This window comes from Epinephelus fuscoguttatus, linkage group LG16, assembly GCF_011397635.1.
Source record: "Epinephelus fuscoguttatus linkage group LG16, E.fuscoguttatus.final_Chr_v1".
NCBI classification, from domain to species: Eukaryota; Metazoa; Chordata; class Actinopteri; order Perciformes; family Serranidae; genus Epinephelus; species Epinephelus fuscoguttatus.
In genome coordinates, this window is record NC_064767.1 from 6,883,397 (window position 1) to 6,896,286 (window position 12,890).

A 12,890-nucleotide genomic window follows, 5' to 3' on the forward strand; every position below is an offset into this window, starting at 1 on the left:
GAGAAGTTAGATCAAGTCAGCAGATTTGTAAAGGGGAGTACGTGAGGAAACAACTCTGCTGGAAACCTTCCCACAGCAACAACTGCAACAGCAGCGTCAGTTATTCCCAATGCTTTTAATAGCAGAGCTGCTCCATGCATGAAATGTCCAGCATGTGATTTATATATACTGGGATTAGCAATAGAAGGTAAACAATAAGGCAAATGTATCATCTGGTCTTCTTCATGGGTTTCCACAAAACAAACTGTCTGTGAATTTACACCATGGATCTAAAACTTCTCCCACAGGGACGTGATCAGACGAGCTGCAAAACTTAGTGACTAACACTTTCTGGTCTGTACGGGGCAAGATGACCTCTATATATATACTGAACAAAGATTTAAACATGACACTTTTGTTTTTGCTCCTGTTTTTCGCAGGTTTAAGTTAAAGATCTAAGACTTTTTTCATGCACTCATAGATACATTTCTCTATTTTGATTATGGATCATTACAGATATGCTAACTGAATGTCCACTTTACTATAATATGCTGTCCCAAATGTTGTTTCCATTAATTCTGCAGTACATTCAACTGGCCTCACAACTGCAGACCATGTGTAAGCAGCTCAAGACCTCCACATCCAGCGTCTTCACCTGCAGGATCATCTGAGACCAGCCACATGATGCACCAAATAATTTCTGTACAAAGTGTCAGAAACTGTCTCAGTGAAGCTCATCTGCATGCTTGTCGTCCTCACCAGGGTCTTGACCTGACAGCAGTTCCTCATCGTAACCAATGACTGGTTAGATGTGCTGCCAAATTCAGGGAAACGAAACTGGAGACAGCTTATGGTAGTGAAATTAATATTCAGTACACGGACAACAGGTGTGGTGGACATTCCTGCTGTCAGCACGCAGAAGGCACGCTCCCTCAAAACCTGGGACATCTGTGGCATCGTGTTGTGAGATCAAACTGCACATTTTTGTGACCACCATTGTGACCATCCCAAGGTACAGCTGTGTAGTAATGATGCTGTTTAACGCTTTGAAACCGGAGCAAACTGGCTTGAGCAATAATAACAGAAATGACCCAAAAACTAGCAAGAAATTAGTAAAAAAAAAAAAAAAAAAAAAAAAAAGTTAAAAACAAACAAGGAAATGACCTGAAAGGAGTGCTTAAAATTATAATTCTGTAACATAATATTAAAATGTAATAATAAAAAATATTAATATAGTTTTTCCCCTAGCTTCTTTCTTTTTTTCCACTAGTTTTCTTTTTTAATAATTTTCTAAATCTACCACCAATCTGCTCAAGGTTCAAAGACGTCTGAAAGCAGCACAAGAAAAGTGATGACTTGAGAGACTTGAGAGAAATAAATCTATTAAGTGCATGAAAAAAGTCTTATCTTTGACTTAAACCTACGAAATATAGGAATAAAGTGTTGCATGTAAGTTTTTGTTGCAGATGTTCTGGTGCGTCAAGAGAATATAGTGTCTCTGATAAAAATCTATAAAAAATGATTATGTAAATAACACAATGTCCTTCTGCACTTATCCAATAAACTCAAAGAATTCAATCAAGTTCATGTTCCTGCACTTTTTCTGACAGCGTCTCCTCTCATCAACTCCCACATTAAACAGATGTGCGTGAAATAATAAAACAGCAGCAATGCTCAGTTTAACCGACAGCTTATTTCCATTGCTCATGCTTGTTGGTGTGTTTGAGCACGTATGCCTCCGTCTCGAGAGGATGTCCACCAGATGTTTGCTGTCCGCCTCCACATCAAAACCAACCCATGAGGATGATCCTGTCAGATCTCCTCTGCACCAGAAACTCCTCTGGATCGCCTCCATCCACACCTGGGAGTATAATATTTGGATTCCCCTTAAATACTTGGCTCCCTTGCAGAGACTTCCCTGGGCAGTACTGTAACTCACTGACCCAGTTATGTAACGGAGGGTCGGAGGAACTCCTGGTGACTGCTGGGTGCCAGAGGAATTCTTCATAACAGCTTGTGGGAGCAAATTGTCACCTTTCACACACCTTTGCACACGTACACGCAGAAAAACTGCCAACGTAACCCTGCTACTCATGTGCTCAGCTACGAGACACAGCCTGACCCACATAGAGGAAAATCCCTTAAATTCCCTTGAGTAAGTTTCTCATAATTTAACTTTGCAGAAGATTAACCTCTTGCCCTCTTTTCTCCAGAAAAGGATTTTCCAAATTGCCACAGCCTGAGTCAGATACACACAGAACATACAAGAGCATATACAGCACAGTAGTCTAACATGTAATTTAATCAGTAGTTTAGTCAGCTGACTAGATTTAACTGATTGGATCCCCATGAAGGCGAGACATGAGCTAACATGTGGGAAACTGTTCCCAAGGATCCAGGGGTGTTTGCTGGTGATCCCGTGTCTTTACCGGGATTGCATAACCAGATTAGGGTAGTTGGTTTTAGGTTTGAGGGTCAGTGAGATCTGATTAAATCTTTAGCTTTACAATCTGGAATCTGAATCGCCTAAAGCAGCTTCCCAAACACACAGATTCCTGAATGAGCTCCTGTTCTGTGTGAGATTGTGAGGCCACCTGGGAGCGATCCAAGTGGAGCTATTTTTTTTTTTTTGTTTTAGGTCTTTATGGTCCTTTGATTTGTCCAAAAAGTCATGGATGAATGGCTGAAAGGGTGGGGACCATGTGAATGTGATTTCTGCTTTTCTGTGGAAGTGAGAAGTGACCAGCAGGTCGAATAAAACCTTTGAACAACACTGGACCTGCTCGCTGAGGGAATACAGAGTGTGTGGTTTAATGAGTTTAACGAGATAAGACTTTGACTTGTCTTGGCTGCCCTTGAACTGAATTTGCACTGTTAATAACCAACAAATACTTTTTAACAGTTTGGTTTTGTGATTAAATAAATACAGTCAAATGGCAACTAGTGTTTCTTCTTTCTTTTTTCCAAATAATTTAACCTCAAGTAAAAACAAAACTGTATTAGTTTTGTAAACTCTGAGGAGCCCTCACTCACCTGCTGGTTTAATAAAGGCTGCAGCGCCACCTACTGGTAGACCCTGGTCCTCTCAGACCAGAAACAGGCAAATATAAGTATTGATTTATGTTATTTTTCAACAGCTTTAACTCATGAGTGGAGTCTGGTTTATAAACAGGTAATAAATGCACATTTGTTATAATATAAAATGTGTCTTTGTGGGAGGAGTTGTAAATGTTGACAAATACTAATAAAACTTTCCTCATAGCTGCACACATTATGTCCTCTAAACCTTTTATTAAATATTAATATAGTTCTCTGAGGGCGAGTAAAGAAGGGGAAACCCATGCAATTTCATTTAACTTTAATTTTATTGAAATAAATTTAGAGAGGATGACAGAGGGGGAGTGAGGGCTGGGAGAGAAAGATTTTATTTTATTTACTTTTCTGTCTCATTTTTTCCAAAGTTAAATTTGCTTAATCTCTCTGCACCCATGACTCTTCTCCTTTTGGCTGTTCCTCTTGTTCCAGCTGCAGCCTTGTTATTTAAGTGCATGTAAACACACCGATTGGGGTGATAGTGCAGGATGAAGAGCTGGTCCTCACAAACAAAACCATGAAAATGTAGCGTAAAGTAAAAAATGCACAAACAAAATATATATATATTGGTGAAATATATTATTAATGAAAAATACAGGGCATTTAAATAAAATATCTATTGTAAAGTGTGCATTTATTTCATTTATATTTTGTATATTGTTACTGTGTATTGTGATTTTTTTCATGACGTATTGTGCCAACAGTTTTGCACTTTTAATAGTGTGGCTCGGATAGTCGCTTTATCTTCTATTTTTATTCCTGTATGTTGTATATTGCCCTTGTAAATCACTTTGTGGTCTATGACTGTGAACAACACTACATGAGTAAATTCAATGTAACTTTTTTTTCACTACATGTTGCTCAGACTTCTGGCTAATCTACTAGTGCTATTTTTGTTCCCATTTACACCCATAAGTGGTGAAAGAAGTATTCAGATCTCTTATTTAAGAAAAAGTAGCAATACTATGTTGTAAAAATACTCTGATACAAGTAAAAGTCCCGTATCAGATCTTTGTATATAATGACGAAAACTCTGTGTGTGTGTGTGTGTGTGTGTGTCTGTTCCACGTTTTTCTCCTCACTGACTTGGTCAATCCATGTGAAATTTGGCACAGTGGTAGAGGGTCATGGGAGGATGGCAATGAAGCAATATTACATCAATTGGCCAAAGGGGGGCGCTATAGCAACCGATTGAAATTGCAAACTTTGAATGGGCATATCTCATGCCCGTATGTGGTAGAGACATGAAACTTCGCACAGAGATGCCTCTCCTCATGAGGAACACATTTGCCTCAAGAACCCATAACTTCCGCTTATATAGATTTTCTGCCATTTTGAATTTTTTGAAAAACACTTCAAATGGATCTCTTCCTAGGAAGTTTGAGCGATCTGCATGAAACTGGGTGAACATAATCTAGGGACCAATATCTAAAGTTCCCTCTTGGCAAAAGTTGGAAAACTTCCTAAAACTGAGCTTCTATAAGGCAATGAATATTACGGAGGGCGTGGCTCATCACATAAAGGTGTATAACATCTCAAGGGTTTCACCCATCACCACGCAACTTTGTAGGCATATGAGCACACATAATCTGAGGGGACCCCTCCATTATTGACCCCATCAAACAAAATGGGGGCGCTAGAGAGCTCATTTCTTATCTAGGCCTAACCGCCATATGGATTTTTACTAAACTTGGTAGATATGTAGAACAGGACGCCTCAAGGTGACTGGAGAAATTTAACTCTAATTGGCAACTGGGTGGCGCTATAACAACAGAAAAATGCTTCAAAATGGCTAAAATGCGACCGATCGCTGTGGCTCCCCCTGTGGACCAGTGTTTGTTTTTTTCTAATGTTTGGTATGACTAAGTCATGGTATGGTATGCTGTACATAATCACGGAAACTGTCAGTGTGTCATTCTGTCTGTCCCATGTTTTTCTACTCACTGACGTGGTCAATCTATGTGAAACTGCACATAGGCATTGAGGATTGGCATAGGTAGAAGGTGACAAAGCTACCAATGGACTAGTATGTTATATTACTGAATTATAATTGTTTATAATGTTGTACCTGGTAAACGTGGGGATAATTTCAGTAATTTTAAATACTGCTGGGATGGTAAACCTATATTACATTTTAATTTATAACTTGAGTTATATTTTATATTAATAACTTAAATTTGCAAAGTAACTCGTAGGCAAATGTAAACTGTCAAATAAGGGAGTAAAAAGTGCAACATTTGCCTCCAAAATGCAGAAGAAGTTTAAAGCAGCATTAAATGGAAAGACTCACGTAAAATAGATTTTGAAACTAAAAAGAAAAGAGTTTGGGGTCAGTTTGACCAGAGTCATAAAATGTCCGCAAACATGTTTACATTGTTTGTAACCACACTCATGAGGTTGTTTGCCCACAAGTTCATGTTGTGCAACCACTGCAACTTCTTGTCCCACCACTCGGCTTATATCAGCACCAAAATGCATTGTGGGTGATCCAGGCCAAAACAGTCAGCTCTAAATAGTGAATAGTGAATTAAAGCCAGTGTGTTGAGGGATTTCATCACTTGTAGAGTTAAATTTAGGGACACACATTAGCTCATCTGCAGCATGAATAACAAACTGCCTGAGCAGGACGGTTTACTGATGTCAAACAACTCTGTTAGCACACCTAAAATAACGAACTGGTGGATATTAAAGCTAATACATAAATAGTTTCTCATATTACAGTAACAATCCACTCCTTAACTCCTTCAGAAATTATTATATGCACATTACTGACCTGTTAAATTAACACAGAGTAGAAAAGAGCTCTAGCTGGTTATTTTTTAACTAACCTGGTTTTATTGTGCACAGAAAGTCTGAGCTAAAACAACAAAACAGATTTAACACACAGATTTAACATTCAAATTAAGTTACATTAAAATGAATTATAATAATGATAGAGACAGTTTATTTTCTTGATGTGAACATCAGTGTTATTACTCAGAAATAGTGACTCTTTCTGTTTGTTGTTGATGAGTAATGAGTTCCCATCAGAACACAGGTCATGTCAACGGTGAAGGCAAACACACCGTAAACCTCTGGACTCGTATTTATCAAACTGCTGAGGTGAAGGTTTGTACTTAGGTGACAGATTAAAGTAAAAAATAAAAAATACTTGGCTTTTACTCTTATTTGCAGACTTTAGTCGCTAAAACCGACTGCAGGATTTGTTTCCCGCTCCGGTTTGGTTTTGGTTGTTGCCATTTCAGCCATTTTTAAAGATTTCTTCTTTTAAATTTAAAACATATCTCTCCGTAAACGCTGTGATAAAAGCTGGGGTGGGCAGTTTCTAGAAAAGCAACAACAAGAACAAACAGAATTTGAAAATACACCCTCCTCCTGCAGCTCTCTCCTCTCTGTCCTAACCATAGACTGTAACCCCCTTCCACCAGATGAGCACGGGCACATGCACACGCTCCATGCAGTAACCTTTACGAATACTAATGACACATTTTGATTAGATTCAAATCGTGCTGATCGTGATTATGAAAGTGATCCAATCGTTTTATACAGCAGCTATTCTGTGAGAATCGCCGTCCTGTGAGCCTGTGCAGCTCTTTGAAATTACAAACAGCGATTCGAGGCGCAAACTAACATTAGCTACATAAGCTTGAATATGTGCAGCTGTGAGCCTTTGAGTCTGGTGTACGGCTGCAGCGGTAGACCAGATCCAGCAACTGGATGGAGAATCTCAGCCTTATTTTAGTTATTTTCAAAGGGGAGACCAATTATTGTAATAAAACTTGTGTTCGACCAAAAGAAACCCTTTCATTTTCAGTTCTTTTAGGTGTCATTCTGATTAATGATAATATAAATTCTGTAATACCCTAATATTGTTCGTGATATCATGAACTTCTGAGACGCTTATCGTACGGTGAAAATCTCATACTGTTGCAACCCTACTCTAGTTAGCAAAGGGCTAAAGCATTAGCAACATTTTCTCTCCATCTTTGAAACACTGATATTACGCGTCAGACTCTCTTTTCCAACCAAAACACGTGACACGTTCAGGGTGCGACACGTCAGCTGCAACCATTCCAATCAACTGAAGCTGCTACACTGACCACAGAAGCCAGGCTTGCCCACGCGGGCGCCACAGTGCTAAACGTTATGCCTAAACACTGTAAGTATGACTAAACGTCATACCTACAGCAGGTAAAACCTACATAGGAATGTGTAAAAAAAAATGCAAACAATCTGTTTAAAAATTATAAGAATAAAAACGTCATAGTAAGAGAGGAAACGTGACGGACCAGAGCAACCTTGTGGGTGATTTCACATCTCACATTTAAATAAATCAACCAAATCAGTGCATCCTGTAGTTAAAACAAACCGGGTATTTACTTTAGTGTCAGTTAATCTAGTGCCGAAAGTGTCCTGTCACTAGATTTTCTAAGGCCTGAAACAGAGCCAAGAGGAGGTGCAGACATCTAGTGTTCCCTGCCTACCTGAGCTTTAATCACCTGAGAGCTGCTCTTACATCTTACTTTTTGATAAACACGGGCCCAGGTGGATGAACATGTTAATATTTCTGAGTGTGTGTTCCTAAGTGGTATTTCAGGTGTGCACTCTGTAGAAACCCTCTGCCGCAGATGTCACAGCGGTGCGGCCTCTCTCCTGTGTGGCTTCTCATGTGCTTCCTCAGATGTCCGCTGTGGGTGAAACTTTTATGACAGAAGGAGCAGCAGAAAGGCTTCTCCCCCGTGTGGATCCTCATGTGTATCTTTAAATCTCCTTTGCGGCTACACTCCTTCCCACAAATGTGACAGCGATGCAGTTTCACCCCAGCGTGGCCGGCCATGTGTTCAGTCAGAGCGGTGGTACTGTTGCAGAGTTTGCCACACACGTGACAACACTTTGAGCCCTTGTGTGATTTAAGGTGAATGTTAAGGCTTTCGGTGGACTCCAGATTCTTTCCACACACCGCACAGAGGACGTCTGCATCCTTTGTATGCATGCGAAAAGCATGATTTGTCAAGAACTGACTGGACGTAAAAAATTTATCACACAAACAGCAACGATAGTCAGGTCCAACTGAATTTAAATGAGACAACTCAGTGGATTCTCGGGAAGTGATAAAGGAACTCTGACTTTGTTCTGTCTGTGTTTGGTTTGACAATAAACTTGCAGCAGGTCTCTCGTTTTCCGTACCGTCTCGGACCCTTTCACTGTGAATCAGAGTTTGTGAAGACGGAGTTGAGGCGAGAGGTAGCATGAACTGTACAGTTTTAGTTTCCTCCTGAAACTGCTCCTCACTTTCACTGTTTTGAGTCTGAGGTTGCAAAGGCGGCTTTGTGTCCATCTGCTCGTTCTCCTCCCAGACAGAAGAATGAGGTAGGTACGAGACATCGGCGTCCTTGAACTCATGAACCCCGTGTTCTTCTTCTTCTTGCTGACTGGTCCAGACTTCATCATCCTCCTCTTTAATGTGTCGAGGCTCTGGGTCGCTCTGACAGTCTCTCAGCTGCTGCTCACAGTGTTGCTGCTCAGGGGGAGTTTCCTCTTTAGAGATGGAGGACTGGGAAAAGTCTATAAAAAAAAGAGTATATGATTTAAACCTCTTTATCACCAAAGCAGTGATTAAGTTGTTTATGCTGCCACCTAACTAGAAGTCAGCAATATTAGCAATAAGTCTGTTAGGGCCACAGCTAGTAATTGTTTTGAGTATCCTTAATCTGCTCATTACTTTGTCAAAAATGTCAGGAAATAATGAAAATTGCCCGTTTTATTTCCCACAGCTGAAGGTGACAGCTTTAAGTCTCCTGGTTTATTTGGCTAGCTATCTAAATCCAAAGTAGTCACGTAGGTGTCATGTGCGACAGAGAAAAGCATCAAATCCACACATCTGAGAAGCTGGAAGCAGCAAATGTGAAATGACCAAGGACTATTTAAACCTCAAAAAAGATGCCGATTAGCCTGATTTTCTGTTGAACTGATTTGTCGACTAGTTGCTGCACCTCAAAGTAGCCAAGCTCTCGGGGTAAAATACTGAACTTGTGTTTATTTAGTTGAGACACACTGTTAAACATTGCCTGTAGTTAGGTTTGGGTAAATTTCTTCACCTTGTCTTGCTGATTAAAGTCACAATAGTTTTGAAAATAAAGTAAAACAAAACTGCATGAGCTGTTTGTCAAACTAAATAATCTAAACACATTGTTTTGGTTTTGATATTGTATCATATTATGGAGACCCTTAAGTCCCAAAGAGTGATATTTTTTTATTTTACATACACTTTAATTATCTTGTGGGAACAAGTAATTAACTTGTACACAAAGATAATGAAACGTGCCCACATGATGATGACGACTTGTATCCCCTGGATAATGACTTGCTCATGCAATATAATAACTAGTGCACACAAGCTACTGACTAATACTCACTAGATAATGACTTGTTCCCTCAAGGTAATTAACTTGTGTGCATGAGATAATTACTCATTCCCAAAAGATAATGACCTGAAGTTGTTCCCACAGGATAATAACTTGGGCTTTCCAGATAATTAATTGTTCCCACAAAATGACTTGTTACCACAAGATATTTTGTGTGCATAAGATAATTATTCGTACCCACTAGATAATGATTGTTCCTGCAAGATAATTAACTCATGCATGCAAGATAATGACTTGTTCCAAAAAGATAATTAACTTGTATGCACAAGATCATCAGTTGTTCCCATAAAGTGACCTGTTCCCACGAGATAATGACTTGTGCCTAACCCCAAAGCTACTTGCTTATTTTTTATTTTATGAACACGTTAATTATCTTGCGCACAATATAATTACTTGTTCCCACTAAATGACTTGTTCCCACAAGGTACTTAACTTGTGCACACAAGATAATGACTTGTGCTACAAGATAATGACTTGTTCCCACAAGATAACTAACCTGTGTGCACAAGATAACTACTCATTCCCACAAAGTGACTTGTTCCCACAAGATAATGACTTGTGCCTAACCCCAAAGCTACTTGCTTATTTTTTATTTTATGTACATGTTAATTAACTTGCGCACAATATAATTACTCGTTCCCACTAAATGACTTGTTCCCACAAGGTACTCAACTTGTGCTACAAGATAATGACTTGTTCCCGCAAGATAACTAACTTGTGCGCACAAGCCACTGACTCATATTCACTAGATGTTCCTATTACTTGTTCCCACTAAATGACTTGTTCCCACAAGGTACTTAACTTGTGCACACAAGATAATGACTTGTGCTACAAGATAATGACTTGTTCCCACAAGATAACTAACTTGTGCGCACAAGATAACTACTCGTTCCCACAAAGTGACTTGTTCCCACAAGATAATGACTTGTGCCTAACCCCTAAGCTATTTGCCTTTTGGGACTCCGTATGATTTCTTGTATTCTATCTTTAATTTTCAAGTCATTTTAATAGCTTTGTATTTATACAATCAAATGATGCATCAATTGGTAAAAACATCTGAATTATATATAAAAACAAAGACAAGCTTCAGCACAAACATGAAGAGTAAACACCGTTATTGACGACAAACAAGCCACAACGTTTAACGGTAACGGTACAGAAAATAAAGACACAAGTGAGATGACACTTTGTCAAACTATTAAAATAATTGTTTTAGTCTAGTCCGACACTGACAGATGTAAAACTGAATAAACAAATAAACAGACCTGTCTTGTTGTTTGACACAAAGTCGAGCAGCAGACCTCTGAGCCGCTCAATCTCCTGTTTGGAGCTGGACGCTTCTTCTTCATATCTTTCTATTGTTCGCTCAAACACCTGAAATATTTCCTCTGCAGCAGCCGTCAGCCGCTCGTTGATGAAAGCCCTGAGGAGCAGCGGAGCCGACATTTTACAGTTATCTGTTTAATATGAAGGTGAATGACACCGAGGGCAGGTTTCACTGAGGCGACTTCCTGTCGCGTTAGCTTACAGGCTACGGAAGTAACAATACAAACAAACCACAGAGCAAGAGTGTTGACGCAGGACGGATCACTGCTGCCCCCCGCAGGACAACAGTGTCATTACATCTACTTTAACAGTGGTGGAAGTGGAGAAGTGCAACTGTGTTTGAGTACAAATTTTAAGTGTTTATACTATAGTTATGTCTTAAAAACCTATGCTACTTTATAGTTCTACTTGACTAAATTTCAGAGTGAAATATTACACTTTTTAATCCACTACATTTATTTGACAGATAAATATTTTACAAACGAAACCTGTGATGAGTATATACTGATCAGCCAAAACATTCAAACCACTGACAGGTGAAGTGAATAACTTTGATTATTTTGTTCCAATGCATTGTTCTGATAGGAAACCTTTGGTTCTGGCATTCATGTGGATACCACCTGACATGTTCCACCCACTCAAACACCGTTGCAGACCAAGTACCCCCCCTCATGGCAACAGTACTCACCAATCGCAGTGGCCCCCCAGCAGGATAACGCACCATGCCACACTGCAAACATGGCTCAGGAATGGCTCAAGGAATGTGACAAAGACCTCAAAGTGTCAACCTGGCCTCCAAAGTCCCCAGATCCCAATCTGAATGAGCATCTGTGGCACGTGTCATTAACCCACCTCAACCTCAACCCACTGGACAAAATGGATCTGCCGCCAACGCACTGGTGCCAGACACCGAAGGACACTCCCAGAGATCCTGTGTCCATGCCTCTTCAGGCCAGATCAAAGTATGATCCAGAGAGGCCCCACTTTGGATTAGGGATACATCTGGGGTACCGGCACATCACAAGAATCCTTGAGCACATTGGGACCTGGGAAATTTCAAAGCCAGGTTGATACCTTGAGCTTTTTGTCATGCTCCACAGGCCATTTCTAAACAGTTTTTGCAGTGTGGCATGCTGCTCTTTTTCTGCTGGGGGGTCTGCAACGGTGTTTGAGTGGGTGGAACATGTCAGGTGGTATCCACATGAATGCCAGAACCAAAGGTTTCCCAGCAGAACAATGCATTGGAACAAAATAATCAAAGTTATTCACTTCACCTGTCAGTGGGTTTAATGTTTTGGCTGATTGGTGTATATGATGCTAAACTACCCAAAATACACAAAGTATTCAAATTTTTCTCCAAGACAACCAGCTACAACATCAAAGAACTGTTCAGATGTTACTGCATTGGTAATAATGTTCAGTATTTAATAATAAAACACTGACAGGGCCTGTTCTGACAAACCTTTGATACTTTGAGTACACTTTAATGATAATACGTTCATTTTTAAATGCAGGACTTTTACTTGTAATTGAGTATTTTCAACGTGAGGTATCAATATTTTTATTCAGACTCAGTAAATGATTTGAGTACATCTCCCACCCCTGAGCACATGTGCTTTTTTAGGAGGGCAGCCAAAATAAAATTGGGAAATCCGGGGCAAATATGGAATCTCAGCTGTTAGACAACAACAAATTAAACAACTGTTGCCAACTACCTGATAAACAAACTGAGGAAATAATAAGAGATTTATCAGAGATGGAAGGAAGAAAGTAAATAAGTGATGTCAAAGCAAACATGGTGCTAACATTTCCTTTGACAATTCTGGGCCAACCAGATGAGGAGTGAGCAAACACCCAGCGCTGAGGCAGCTTGCAGGTGCTGCAGTAATCGGTTTCACCTGATATGACTATGATTTGTAAATGACACACTGTTTTCATAAAATGATTTTGACACACCTGAAGGAATAACAACAGTGTGTCAATAAGAGGAGCCTGAGTCGTGACCTGTGCCCACTGCTCCCAGTGATCCCACTGCTCCGTCTTGCTCAGTCTCTTGACCATCTGTCC

General features: G+C 39.8%; 1 protein-coding gene across 1 annotated transcript; it reads right to left on the reverse strand.

The window, feature by feature from the left end:
* Window positions 1-3,381: 3,381 nt before the first annotated feature.
* On the reverse strand, window positions 3,382-11,021 carry LOC125903316 (zinc finger protein 135-like). The gene is made up of 2 exons (XM_049600175.1): window positions 10,763-11,021; window positions 3,382-8,637 (listed from the first exon to the last, which is right to left on the reverse strand). The coding sequence occupies exons 1-2, from the start codon at window positions 10,941-10,943 to the stop codon at window positions 7,631-7,633; spliced, it is 1,188 nt and encodes a 395-aa protein (XP_049456132.1). The 5' UTR covers window positions 10,944-11,021; the 3' UTR covers window positions 3,382-7,630.
* Window positions 11,022-12,890: the final 1,869 nt, after the last annotated feature.

Coding starts and splice junctions, on each gene's coding strand:
- LOC125903316 (XM_049600175.1), bottom strand. CDS start 10,943: ATGTCGGCTCCGCTGCTCCTCAGGGCTTTCATCAACGAGCGGCTGACG. Junction 8,638..10,762: donor TGTGTCAAACAACAAGACAG/GTCTGTTTATTT, acceptor TTTTTTTTATAG/ACTTTTCCCAGTCCTCCATC.